Source organism: Mytilus californianus, unplaced genomic scaffold (genome assembly GCF_021869535.1).
Source record: "Mytilus californianus isolate M0D057914Y unplaced genomic scaffold, xbMytCali1.0.p SCAF_2, whole genome shotgun sequence".
Lineage (NCBI taxonomy): Eukaryota > Metazoa > Mollusca > Bivalvia > Mytilida > Mytilidae > Mytilus > Mytilus californianus.
This window is the reverse complement of record NW_026262668.1, coordinates 125,435,071-125,450,000: the sequence shown is the minus strand read 5'-3', so window position 1 is coordinate 125,450,000 and position 14,930 is coordinate 125,435,071. Positions and strand designations below refer to the sequence as shown.

Below are 14,930 nucleotides of genomic sequence, written 5' to 3'. Positions count from 1 at the left end.
GCTTGGTTTCCTGTCACGAAAGCGGTGAATCAAAATGGATTAATTTTTTCTCGAAAACCCACTTGTTCCATTAATACTATTCTCACGCCAACGCAACCCACAGAATAAAAGTTAAAGTTTTAGAACTTAAAAAAAAGGATACAAAAAGAAACCAAAGTTTGAATACCAAATCATTGCCCATATTCCAAATTGATACATGTATTTATTATTATACGTATCTAATTGCATCATTACAGAGAAACAGATTCTGGTACAATTCATGTGCAAAGCTACAGGATTTCATTCACATGTGAAATTATTAGTTTTTATTTGACTTGGAATTTACTGTATTTTGTATTTTGTTGTAGCCAATGTAATTATTAAAGAATAACTAATAATAAAAATTGTAGATACCTACATATATTCAACAAGCTAGAGAAAGAACAACACATAATTCATGACTTACCTTTTTGTTTCTGGTGGTTATTTGTTTGTACTATCTCACAGCTAACTAAAATTTTAATTTTGATAGCTCAGATTTTCTGTAAAGACAATTGCCATCACAAATTCAAATGAACAGGTTATAATAGACTTCCAAATGCAATGCAAGAAATCATAAAGTTAAATAAGTTCAAAAGGTATTCTTTTTACATTTTTTTAAAATATTGGAAACCTTTCAAACTTGACTGACTTTATGATTTCATGCTATGAATTTCAGAGTCTGACAAGCCCACGAACAATCAACATGTCAACTATGTCTAAATATAGCAACTATGTCTAAATATAGCAACTATGTCTAAATATAGCAAAATATAATGGACCAGTTGCAACCACAGTTTGAGCAAATGATTCATTTGTTTTCACCTTTCAGAATTATGGTTGCTGACCCAAACCCTATCAACTTACCTCCACCGTTTTTGAAAATAGAAAACTGAACAATATAATACATAAAAACAATTCTGAAAAATCATATGAATGATAATTAATTGCTGTCAAGTTTGGTTTGTTAATAATTTTCTTTGAGAATAATGGTTGATGACTCCATCAGCTTTCAAACATGGCATACTACATCTCTAGATTAGATAACAAGATAAAAAATTCAATTAAAAACTTCATGTAAAAAGTAAAATCACAAAAATAAAAGATCATGCTACCAAAATTTAATAAAATAATAGATTAAGAACCTTCTTTAAGAATTGTGGTTGATGATTCCATCTACATTTGTACCTGAAAAAATCAATAAAACTTTCTAAAACTTCTTATGAAGGACCATTTGCTTCCTAGCTTAGGTTCAATTGATACTAATTTTATTCCAATCAGGATGAAAACAATACACTCCTCCTGCTACATAGTCTCTAAGTGCAATGAGAATTTCTAATCAATTAGGGGCCGGCTTATTGGATAGGTTAAATAGGGTTGATGACAATGGGCATTCATTCAGGTGAGTGATGGAGGGGCTTAAGAAATTCTGGTTTGAATTTTGTAAATTTTACTGAAATTTAGTACTTTGTGGTTAAATATATTAAATAGCTAGAAATGTTAGTTTGAAAATACTTCAGAAGGTTTTTACTTAAACAAGTTGAACACAGCAATGATAATTAAAATTCCAGGAGATGTTAAAATTTCTGAAAGAAGAGAGAGATAAAGTTAATTGGAATACTATGGAATGTTTAATACTTGTTATAATGAGTCATGGTGAAACTACAGGGATATTTGGCACAGATGGTCAAATTGTTGAACTAAAGAAAATAACAGAAATGTTTGAATCATCACAATGCTCTGGACTAAATGAAAAACCAAGACTTGTCTTTGTACAAGCATGTCGTGGAGGTAACTATTTAAATATTATATGTCAGATATTTTTATCATTTCAGTTTTGAATCTCAAGAAGACAAAATCACAATTTGAGTCTTAGGATAATACTTATGTACAATTATGATTTCTGGTTATTTCTAGTAAGAGGACATAGTTTTAGAAAACATTATCATATATGGTAAACATGCCCTTAAATGACAAATTTTACCATTTATTATCATTTTTGCCTACTATCTTGAAAACTATAATAGATACAGAGAAACTTTAAGATGATCAGCAAGACAAGTTCTACAAATAGGTCAACATGGTCGAAATTGTCAATTGACTCCTTATTAGAGTTATTGCCCTTTGATGATGATTTTGACCAATTTTTAGCGTTTTTGCCTTTTATCTTAAAATTATAATAGACAGATAGAAACTTAGCTAGGCAAAAATGATCAGCAAAACAAGATCTACAATGAAGACAATATGGAGGAAATGGTCAGACGACTCCTTATTGGAGTTATTGCTCTGTAAAGATGATTTTCACATTTTTTTTGCGTTTTGTCATGTATGATAGAAAATTATAATAGATGAAGAAAGACTTTAAATCACAAAAATGATCAGCAAGTCAAGATCTACTAACAAGTCAAATTTTGCCGATAAAGTTAAGTAGACTGTGGCTCTTTATAGGAGTGATTGCCCTTAAATGAGGATTTTTTTAATCTAAAGAAGATAGAGAGACACTAAACAGGCTAAATGATGAACAAAACAGATTTTTGTCATGAATTCTATTCTTGTCTACAGTGTTGGAGAGAGTCCTTTGTTGAATATGCACATAGACTAAGGTGAGCGACACAGGCTCTTTGGAACCTAGTTTTTATTAAATTTTACTGTTTTTGGTTATTTTCTTTAATAATATAATAGATAGAGAGAAAGTATAAATGGCAATAAATGTTCAGCTAAGTAAGATCTACAAATAGGTCAACATGATCAAAATAGTCAATTGACCCCTTGAGGAGTTATTACCCTTAAAACATTTTTTTTTTACATTTTTTGTGAAAGTCCAATTACTTTTTAAAAAAATCTTCTTCTCTGAAACTACTTTGCCAAATACTTAAACTTTTAATTAATGTTCCTTAGGTTATCTAGTTTATAGATTGTATTCTGGGATTTGATTCATTCAAAAACATGGCGGCAGTTTCTAAAAATAGAACATAAGAGTCAAATGAAGTATTTGGCTTTCATCTCAAAAACTAAAGCAGTAAGAGCAAAACTGACATAGGTGAAAGTGTTAAACAGGTTTAGATCTACCTGTCAAGTAATCTTCAGACCAATAGGACAACTTATTGTTGGGTTACTGTGTGTCCAGAAATAGTTGATTTTTAGGAAATTTTACAGTTTTGGGTTATGTATTATCTTTAATATTATTAAAGAAAGAGAGAAAGTGTAAATGACAAAATTGTTCAGCAAAGTAAGATCTACAAATCAGTCAAATGCCTGAAACTGAAATTACAGCCAGGTGAGCGATATCAGGCTCTCATGCGCCTCTTGTTACATTGCACATGCACTAAAAACATTGATGACTTTATAATTGCTATAGTGGCTACCTAACATGTTATTCTCCCATGGAGAGGTAAATAATCCTGTATTCAATCTTTCTCTCCAATCTTCTCATTCAGTTTTTGCTTTCTAAATGTGTAATAGTCTATTTTATAGAAACCATAAATGCAAGTCAAGTTCATAATTAGCTTATTACTGGTATATCTGGTGACACTTCATAATTTATACGGTACAATGTATATATAATGTATATGTATGGAACACCACAGCTGTCTTATGTGGAACTCTGATATGACTTTATGTTGTTTTATTATTACTTGATGATATTTTGTCTTTACTCAATATGGAATAGTCATCACTTAATGATATTTCGATATTACACGATATGGTTTCGTATTGACTTGATATAGTTTTGTCATTATTTAATATGGTTTTGTCATTACTCGATGTGGTTTCACCATTATTTAATGTGGTTGTGTCATTAGTCAATGTGGTTTTAACACTACTTGATGTGAATGTGACTTAACGTTATGTAGTTGTTTCATTACATGATGTGGTTTTGTTAATGATGATTTGCCTATTCTTTATATGGTTTTAACATTACGTATTGATGTTTCAAAATTTGACGATTTTACACTACATGATGTGTTTGTTTCATTATTTGATGTGGTCCTGTCATTCTTTGATGTGGTTATCCCATTACTTGATGAGGTAAAATCACGTGACCAATTCGGAAAAACCTGTTCTATTTTTAGATAGATTTCCATGTTGTATGTGCCTTTGATGAGTGTGGCCATCCATCGAATTAGAGTTCAAATTTAAGTTCGGGTTACTGTTTGAGTTAATCTTTGAGTTAGTCTTCGATTTCGAATTCAACACATTATTAGAATTAAAGTTATAGTTAGCATTGAGTTTCGAGTGGGACTTCGAGTTTGAGTCACATTTAACTGAGGTAGAGTTCTAGTTACAACATTAAATTTGAGTCACTTTTTGAGGTAGAGTTTGAGTAAGATTCGAATTTAAGTCATTTAGATTAATTAAGATTTTGAGTTGAAATTCGAAATATCTTATATGAGTTCGTAATTAAATTTTCTATCACGGAACAAGGACTTTTGCATCGGGCTTCCGAAAAGAGGGCTCTGGGGTATGCGTACAAAAGATAAACAATGTTACAGTATACAAAACACAACATAGAAGTTGAAATAAAATTAGATGTGGTGTGATTGACAATGAGACAACTATCCATCAGAGTTTAAATGCAGTGGATGTAAGAAATCATATATAGGCAACCGTACAGCCTTCAACACACCGTATAGTCAGCTACAAAAGGCCACCATGCAACATGTGAAAAAATTCAAACGAAAAAACAAACGGTCTTATTTATAAATAAACAATCTACAAAAAAAAATGACACACATTTATACGACGACAACAATTGAACTTCATGCTCCTGACTTGGGGCAGGTACATAAAGAAAGTGCACGTGGCGGAGTTTAACAGGTATGTGAGCACTAAATCCTAACCTTACATCGGACTGTTACAGTTGTGTAACATCACAACACGAGAAAAAAATGTAAACTAGACAAAGTGATGCCCCCACACTCAACTCATTTAACCGCTTATACCCCCAAAATGACAAAAAAAAGTTCAATTATCTCCCAAAAGAGCAAAAGATAATAAAAATAAAAACCCTGACCACATGCACACCTTCAATATATGTACAAACAGACAGTAAAGAGAAAACTTCCTAGGATTAAAACTGTAGGAGGAGTTATGCGGAATAACTATATACCCATAATGGGACGGACAGACGGATGGACGGACAGGGGAAAAACAATATGCCCCCCCCCCCCCCCTCCCCCCAACTTTCAGTTGCGATGGCATACAAAACAGTCTCATTTGGCTGTTTCAATAGATCGGTATGACTGGGTAATATAAATCCATCGGGGTGATCTCGGATGCTCCAGAAAGGCACCCGTCGTGTTATTCGAGAAAGTACAAACCCAGTGATTTCGTTTTATTTGGTAGTTTACATTCAAGGAAAAGATGATGGTTTATTTGGTTACGACCACTGGAACATGTCCGTCGTCACATATGAAACAGATACCGGTATTCCAAAATGTTTATTTTTCAATTAGTGCAAGGTAGATCAGGGAATTCAATTCATTACAAATAAAAGATTGATATTCGTATAAGTTCTAATGATCATTTACGCTAAAAAAATTCGGAGAATTCTTATTTTATAGTATTGATGCTTTATCGCTTAGTCCGAGCCCCCCTCCCCCGTTTCCCTGTAACTTTAGTGTGAGTTGATTTGAAGTGTTTCATTTGTTAACAATAAAATTCAAGTCTTTTGATTTGTGTCGAGCCTGCGACATCAATGTAGCGGCAGTGAGACACAACAAACCTATATTTCGTCATCGATAGTGGCGTCGGCGTATTCATCTCCATTTTTTTTATTTCTATTGAGTTTAACCTTTCATTATACATGTTACTAAACATGTATGCCATGTATATTACTTTTAGAATATCATACTGGATTTGTTTACTTCGACTATTGTATTTGTATTTATATTGTATGTTTCTCTGTAAACTTGTATTTAGTTTTTAGAGAATAAAGTATCTATCTATCTATCTATAGATCGTTAGGTTTCTAGTTTTTTACATTTTTCATTTCGGTACCTTTTATAGCTTACTATAGGGTATGGGTTTTGCTCATTGTTGAAAACCATACAGTTTTGTTTTAGTTAAATAAAACCGAATTAGACTGTTTTGACATGATAAATTTGTAAACCTCCATGAAGTGTTTCAAAACTTGTATAGGAGTTATTCCTCAATTTCAAGAAAAAGCATCTACAGAAAAACTTTTTTTTTTTTTTTTTTTTTACCGATAAATGTATAGATAAATGAACAGCCGATCAACATGACGCTTTTACACTTACAGCAGCAATATCAGGCGAGACGCAGGGTTCCGTGGAATATTTTTCAAATTTATTACAAAAATACTGCTTCCGTTTGAGAACTTAGGATAAAAACAACAGGACCAAGTGGTTTGGGAATATCCCAATTATGTCCGAAATACTGTAAACCTTTTAATACTTTTTTTCTTATTATTGTCTGCCGTTCCCCTTTTTCATACCAAATAACTCTGAACAACCACTCGAACTTTAATTTGAACTTTAACTCAATTGATAGTGATACCCATCCAAAGCACATTAAACAAACGATATATTGAAATCTGTTTAAAAATAGAACATATTTTTTTCCGAATTGGTCACGTGGTTTTACCTCATCAAGTAATGGGATAACCACATCAAAGAATGACGGGGCCACATCAAATAATGAAACAAACACATCATGTAGTGTAAAACCGTCAAATTTTGAAACATCGTTGCACAATGTTAAAACCATATAAAGAATAGGCAAATCATCATTACGAAATAACAAAACCACATCATGTAATGAAACAACTACATAACGTTAAGTCACATTCACATCAAGTAATGTTAAAAACACATTGACTTATGACACAACCACATTAAATAATGGTGAAACCACATCGAGTAATGACAAAACCATATTGAGTAATGACAAAACTATATCAAGTCAATACGAAACCATATCATGTAATATCGAAATAACATTAAGTAATGACTATTCCATATTGAGTTATATCAAAACATCATTACGTAATGTCAAAACCATATTAAGTAAAGACAAAATTTTTTCTTGTGTAACACAAATAATTAAAGTACCCTTTATTGGTCAATGTTCTCCTGAAGTCATTAATGGAGTGATCACAGTGAGCAGAATTCAATGACTTCAATATTCAGGTTAAAACTGGAATGGCAAGACCTATATCAATGGAAACTTGTTTCTATGTATTATTTATATTATCTCCCTTTAATTTATCTTACTAGTTTAAATAAACAGCAAATGTTTATCTATTTATAAGCAAGTAATTGAAAATATTTGGATTTGGTTTTGTCTCTAGAAATAAACATAAATATATTTGGATTGCTTTCAGGAAATGTTAAAATGAAAGGGAAGTCATTTTGCTTGCACAGACTTTCACATAACAGAACTGTTAGTTACTTCCAGGACCACTGGAAAACTGGCTGCCCTAAATGACATGATAAACTATGAAAAAAAGTTTAATATTAAAAAAAACAGTCAGATTTTAACCTCATTTCTTTGTTGAATTAATGCTTTACAAGATCCCATATTATTTATGCAAAGCTGTTTACTAAAAGTCTTTTTATGTTTCATTAAAAGGGAGTTGAAGCCTGCTATTGTGCTCAAATGTTTTTTCATATTTTTTAAATGAAAATTCTTTGATGATCTGTTTTCCAGAAAATACTGAATCTGACCATACAGGCACTGGAATCCAGGTGTCTGATAAAGATGGTGTTTCAGAAGGAATACAGGCCATTTCTTTAGAAACAGAACAGACAGATGCTGTTGCACAGGCGCACAATGAAGATTCAACAAAGAGAACTGTTCATTCTGCTGCAGATTTTCTGATAGCTTATGCTACTCCTGAAGGTAACAAAAGAAATCTAATTTACATAGTTTTTTATTGTTTGTCTGCAGAGTTATTAAAATGGTGTGGGCAAATCTTAGGTTCATACTGAAATAGATAGGTCTCGATTTACCCAAATTGAGCAAGAGTTACATCCTCTTAATGCCATGTTGGATGTCTAAGTGTGTAAATTTTTTCATTTTTTTCAGCCTTGCTTAATTCATCACTACGATCTTGTAGAGATCTTTTATCAGACTTGTGTGTATCCCATGTTTCAAATTGGTAGTCAAATAAGAAAATCATCTGTTTATCCCTCCAATATGCAGCCAAGGGAAATAACTCAAACTCAAATTATGTCATTTGAATCTAATCTATTTGAATTGATTTCATGTCTTCTTGTGATTATGAGTAACTTATTAATTATAAGTTGTCTCTGTTTTGATTTTTTTTTGTTTATTTGTTTTTGGTACGTTTTTAGTTTGTTTTAGTTTTTTTATAGCCGGCAACATAAGTCATAGAAGATTTTTTTTAAAGTTATGTTACTCTCAGTTTGATAACTTTTTCGAGGCCATGATTCTGTAATGAGGATTACCCAAATTGCATCCATGCTTAAATTCACATTCATAAAAATCGATTAACGATGTTTTGTTTTATTTCTCCAAATATCTAGAACATTTGACAAAAGTCCATGCTTAATATTCATTTTTTCAGAAATGGATGCCTGTAACATATTTTAATTGCTCATTTTTAATAGTTGAACTTTTGTGGACGTCGCATAGCGACAATTCCATAGATTTTATTTTTTCCAGTGGATACTTCATCTGTTGATATATACTTTGAATGTTTTGTGTATATTTAAATATATTTAGCTGTGAAAAACGTGCATAATGTCAAATCATAAAAATACAAATTGTTTAGTCTCTAAGAGACTGCTATGTTTGCTAAATAGGTGCAATTTGGATACTGTGGTGGTAGATATGGCAACTGTTATTTTAGATTAAAAAAAAAATATATAAATACTTTGATTAAATATGATTTTCTATGCCCCTTTTAACAAGATTGGAGAAATTTGGCAACTATGAATAATTTTCAAAATTACATCCAATGTGAAATATGATTTAAGATATTTCACTAAAAAATCCATAAACATATAAGAGCTATACTAATTTTAAACATTATCTGTTTAAACCATCACAAGGGTGTTTATCTTCAGATTTCAGTTGTGCATCCTAGTTTGACATTTTTGGTATTCATATTAAGTCAATTTTATCCATAGATGACCAGTGGGGGATTCAATAATACATGATGTGGGAATGCATGAATCATCAGAAATACATCACACCAAACTTAACCATATTAACCACCAACACCTGGCTCCTCATTAAGCTTATAGCCTAAAGGTAACGTAAAACTTTAATAATACATACAATTCTAAATGTTAATCAGCAGTATACGTTAAATTTCCTTTAGAAATACTTTATATTTTTCTTACAGGTACTCCAGCTTACAGAAATATACATGTTGGGTCATGGTTCTTAAATGCTATTGTATGGACATTCAAATATCATGCCCATCAAGAGGAAATTCAGCATATGTTATTAAAAGTATGTTTTTATTTTACCTACTGGTTTTCTAATTAACCTTTACATGGTTAATTCATAATGATATATATTTGATATTTCTTCAGTGTGGCCTTCATATTCACTTTGGTCAAGGTAGTTTTTGATGAAGTTGAAATCCAATCAACTTGAAACTTAGTACACATGTTCCCTATGATATGATCTTTCCAATTTTAATGCCAAATTAGAGTTGTGACCCCAATTTCACTGTCCACAGAACATAGAAAATGATAGTGTGAGTGGGGCATCTGTGTACTATGAACACATTCTTGTTATCAATGTTTTGTCTAATATCTGAAAAACTATAATAGATTGATAGACACTTAATATAGCAAAAATTATCAGCAAGACAAGATTTACAAACAAGTCCAATTTTGCCGAAATCGTTATCAGACTCTTTATTTTTACTATTTGTTTGTGTTATGGGCAAAAAATAAAGACGATAGAGAGAAACTGAAAACAGAAAAAGTGATCAGCAATACAAGATCAACAAAAAAGGGATTTTTTCATTAAATTCTATTCTCGTCTACAATTTTTGAGAGAGTTAATTATAGAAGATGCACATAGACCTAGATGAGCGACAAAGGCTCTTTATAGCCTCTAGTTTTCTGTACATAAAACACAAGTTTTATTATGTACCCTCTCTGGTGTGTCTGAAACGGTAACAGGTTCAGGTTATCTAATAGAATACTCATATTTCTGATTAGAGTCATTCTAATCATTTCTTTGAAGTTTTGAGACAGAACAGGTATACTTGTTTGAACTCAAATAGATATAGGAAGATGTGGTATGAGTGCCAATGAGACAACTCTCCATCCAAGTTACAATTCACATTTTTCAGGAGTAAGGGAAATAACAAGAGTAATTAACAAGGCATGTTTTTTATACCGAATTCTGCTAGAGGCATGCAATTACGTATACTTCTCCTTACCTCAATTAAAATCTTCTGCCTCTTTCTTGAACTGGAGGTTAAGCAACCAACCAACTATCAATCAATCTTTCTTGAACTATGGCCAATATGATGTCTTATAAAACATGCTGATGTTGATTGGATATTAAAGATATATACACCATTATTTTTCCTCTGTACCTTCCACTTAAATGAAATAACAACCATGTTTTATAATCTCAGCTTGCTTCCCTGAGGTTTCAATTTTTAGATATATAACTCTTGATTTGATGAAAGGTTACACATTTCTATGACCAAAACGAGCAAATTGTCAAAGAAGTTTTAAACGTCATATAGAAATCAAAAAGATTTCTCGTGGTATAATCTCAACACATATAAAACACACATTGCCATCATCATCATCTTTGTCGTTCTTCTATTATCACCTTTTCTTAAATATTTCAGTTCAGCTTCATAATATAAATATTGTATATATTTGTATTCAGCAGATGTTTTTTTTAATGTTTTATTGTTATAAATTACATTGTCTTACAGAGAAGACTACATAAATTGTTTTACTCGTGTCTAATCTGTTTTGTTTTGAGCAAACAACATTACCAGATGTTGTTAAACTAATTTAACAATCAATTATCCAAGTAAAAGAAAACACAGATATATGACATACGACAACTGACAACTACTGATGAGGTTTCTGACTCTGGACAGGCATATGAATATGTTTCCTTTTGAAACTACTTTTTGGCGATTGTAAAATACTTATTGGCAGTCATAACCCTCTCCATATAAATGTAAATTAACAACATATACATGTACATAAAAGAACACACAAAAAAATGAGTACAGAAAAAGCACTTAACTCTTATTACTGTATAATAGGTAATAAAAACACAAAATTGATAACAAATTATACACCCTTCTTGAAAAAAAAACCCACCCAATAAAAACCAGTACAGAAAAAGCACTGAACTAAAATAACGGTGTAATAGATAAAAAAAAACACACACAACATTACTAACAAACTATTCAGTATTGAAGAATGGTTACTGTCCAAGTTTCTGAAAGTAAGGTCAAAGTATTTATAAACTGCCAATTAGAAATGTTCTGTCTTACACTTAATATTGGTTGCTGTACTTAAAGAAAAAAATCCTACAGCAACACGATAAACTATACAGGAAAACATGATCTTTTGTAAACAAGAAACAAAGGAAACATTTTAGTATCACTTCCAAGTATAAATTAGTTGTTGATATTTGTCCCAAAATTATATTAGACAGAGTGATTGACCAACAACAGTATGAATATAACCTTGATCAAATAAATCTATTCTGGTATATAGACAATATGTCTATTCAGCCAAAGGGACAACTTTATAGGACACATTTCAAATAAAATAAGTGTTCATTAATACAACAAGAAAACAGTATGGTCAATGCAGTAATCATTTATCTATTGTTTGGAACAAAAATATATTGCAGACTTGAACAACAAAATTGATTACTATCAACATAGGACAATGTTTTGAAAAATAAAAAATAAAAATAATGGAAAAATTTGAGCGATTTAAAGCACTGTTTTAAATTTGTACCATCAATTGCATGCAGTTATCCACCATAATTTGAAAGTCTTTTTAATAGCATTTTTTACATTTCTATAGTAATGATTATGTCTTTCCAAGTTAAAAGATTTTTATGTTGTAATCTGTTTTAGAACAAACTTAGATATCTTCTAAATTGTAACCAATCTGACTGCATTTTTTTTTTGTGAATATAATAGGAATTTTTTTGTAGGTTAATGAATTAGTGTCACAAGGAAGGACAATGGCAGGAAATTTGACTGTGTCAGAAGTAAAAAGCAATTTGAGGAAAAAATTTTACTTCTTCCCAGGTGTATATGATGATCCACCTAAATTCATTGACAGTTAGAACTGTAGAAAATTAATGAAGTCTGACCATTAACAGAAGGATCTTTTAAAAAAGAAAGAGAAAAGCTCTTTCTAAAAAAAAAAAAAGCTTATCACCTTAATAGTGAATTTCAAATGTACATTTACCATTTGGTTTGAAGTAATTAATGAAAGGAACAAGAAAAATGGATTTCAAGAGTATATGGCTGAAGAAGACAGGTCTGAAATGATGTTTAGATATTTCAAATGTATGCAATATAGTTAGCATAAATGGCTGGTTTTTTATACACTTGTGTTTTTTTTTTTTTTTAATAGCTTGATGTATCAATATTTCTGTTAAGAACTTCTAAAGTATTATATAATTTGATAAAAGATTTTACATATAAAATTGTTTGTAAGCATGATTAAAATAAGATAATGTACTTATGTTAGTACAATGTTTTAAAAAAGACGTGACTGATTGCTTTTTGAATCTTGAAATAGCTACATGTAAAAGCAGATTTTATAGGTTTTTTTCTTCTTTATTTGTTTGTTAAAGTATCTTGTTTTATTTTCATGTTGCTGATTTCTTTTAGCTAAAAATTGATATTTCATTACAGCATTAGTATATTTTTGTATTGCAAAGGCCGAAAATGTCTCATATATATGTCTTAAAGTCATGAGTCTAATATAGTTTTAATATTATACATTGCATATGATAAGGTATATAAAATTGTGACAATATAATAAACTATTTACTTATACTGCCTATAAGTTTTAGAAACAATGATGTACAGACAATTCATCCTTTGTGTTGTGTTTTTTGGGGCAAGTATGTTTTTTTGTAGGGACAAACAATTATTTATCAACTGAAAACTTAATTTATAATTCAGGTTATTTTTTTTAGTTACATGTAGAAAAAAAATGCTTTCTTTAAGTCAACTTTTTAGCTCAACTGACTCAAAGGGCCAAATGAGTTTTTTTCATCACTTAGTGTCCTTTGTCCATAGTCATCTGTTAATTTTTACAAAAATCATCTCCTCTGAAAATACCGAACAAAATTTAACAAAACTTTGCCACAATTATCATTGGAGTATCTAATATTAAAAATATGAACCAACCTGGCTGACATAGCTAAAAATAGAACATATGGGTGAAAAGTATTGTCTATTATCTTCAAATTAACCATGAATAGAGAACATCTGACAGGGCATAAATGTTCAGAAAGTTGAGATCTACCTACTGTTAATTTGCATCAAAACTGTCAGATGATTTCTTTTGGGAGTTATTGCCTTTAAATGACAAATTTTACCATTTGAATTTTTCAATTTTGCCTACTGTGGATTCATTTATTTTCGTGGGTACCAATTTTCGTGGATTGAGGAAAACTTGCATATTCGTGGATATTTGATTTCGTGGTTTTCTAAAAGTCTGCATATAATCATACAGCAAATTTGCAATTCGTTGAACTTTTAAATTCGTGGTTTCCCTGTACCCACGAAATCCACGAAAATTGGTATCCATCGAATAATAATGAATCCACAGTACTATCTTAAGAACTATAAATAAATTGAGAAATGTTAGATAACAAAAATTATCAGCAAGACAATATCTTCGACTTAGCCATCATTACCAAATATTTAGACGACTCCTTATTGGATTTATAGCCCTTTAATGAAGAGTTTTACCAACTTTTTGAATTTTTGCCCAATATCTTAAAAACTATAATTGATAGATGGAAGCTGTAGAATAGCAAAATTTATCAGCAATATAAGATCTACAAATTAATCTAATGGCCAAAACTGTCAGCTGACTTCTGATTAGAGTTATTGCTCTTTAATGACGATTTTTATCTCAATTTGACGAAGTGGAAAAGGCGGGACTTAGGCATGCTGTTTCCAGTGGCAGCGATGTCAACAATGTAATTAGTTTGTGATGAGGTCAGTTTATGGGGAACCACTAGTGGTAGGTCAATCATATTTAATATGTAGTTGTATCTCATTTCCATAGAAATTATTTGGTCCCACCCCCTCAGTCATGGTCTATTGACTTTGAATTTTTGCTTAGTTTACATTTATAAGTTTGTGATTAGGTCAGTGTAAGAGGAACCATTAGTCGTTTGTCAATGATATTTGGTATGCAAATGTATTGGCATTTGCAAGTCTCATTTCCATGGATATAATATGACCCCACCTCCTCATCATGGTTTACATGTTAAAGTTTGATTCGATCAGTTTCAAGGGAATGACTTCTGATAAGTCCATGGTATTTGGTATGAATTTTTATAAGCATTGACATTTCTCATTTTCATGGAGTTTATTTGGCTCGGCTTTGTTAGTTATAGTTTCATTGACTTTGAATGATATGCATAGTTTACATGCTTGAATATTGCCATTTTAATTCAACATTTGCATTATACTATCAAAATTACAAAATGCTAGACATATCTCTGTGTCAACAGTTTATTACCAATTTTTAGTGTTTTTGCCTATTATCTTGAAAACTATAATAGATAAATAGACACTTCAAATAACAAAATTGATAAGCAAGACAAGATCTAGAAATTATGAGATTGTTAGTAGACTCTTTATGAGAGTGTGTGCACTTAAATGAGGATTTCGTTTTTACCTTTTTTTGTGTTTTGGGCAAAAAATAAAGAAGATA

The 14,930-nt window shown here is 30.8% G+C and overlaps 1 protein-coding gene across 3 annotated transcripts in view; it reads left to right on the top strand.

Annotated features, from left to right (window-relative positions):
- The window catches only part of LOC127730919 (caspase-3-like), a 58,512-nt gene extending 43,800 nt beyond the window's left edge, over positions 1-14,712 (top strand). For all 3 annotated transcript variants that reach the window (XM_052239540.1, XM_052239538.1, XM_052239541.1), the window contains exons 6-9: positions 1,590-1,809; positions 7,690-7,881; positions 9,353-9,462; positions 12,175-14,712. In XM_052239540.1, coding sequence (XP_052095500.1) covers positions 1,590-1,809; positions 7,690-7,881; positions 9,353-9,462; positions 12,175-12,309 — 657 coding nt within the window. In that variant the 3' untranslated portion in view covers positions 12,310-14,712. The remainder of the gene's footprint in view (positions 1-1,589; positions 1,810-7,689; positions 7,882-9,352; positions 9,463-12,174) is intronic.
- The last annotated feature ends 218 nt before the right edge of the window (positions 14,713-14,930 follow it).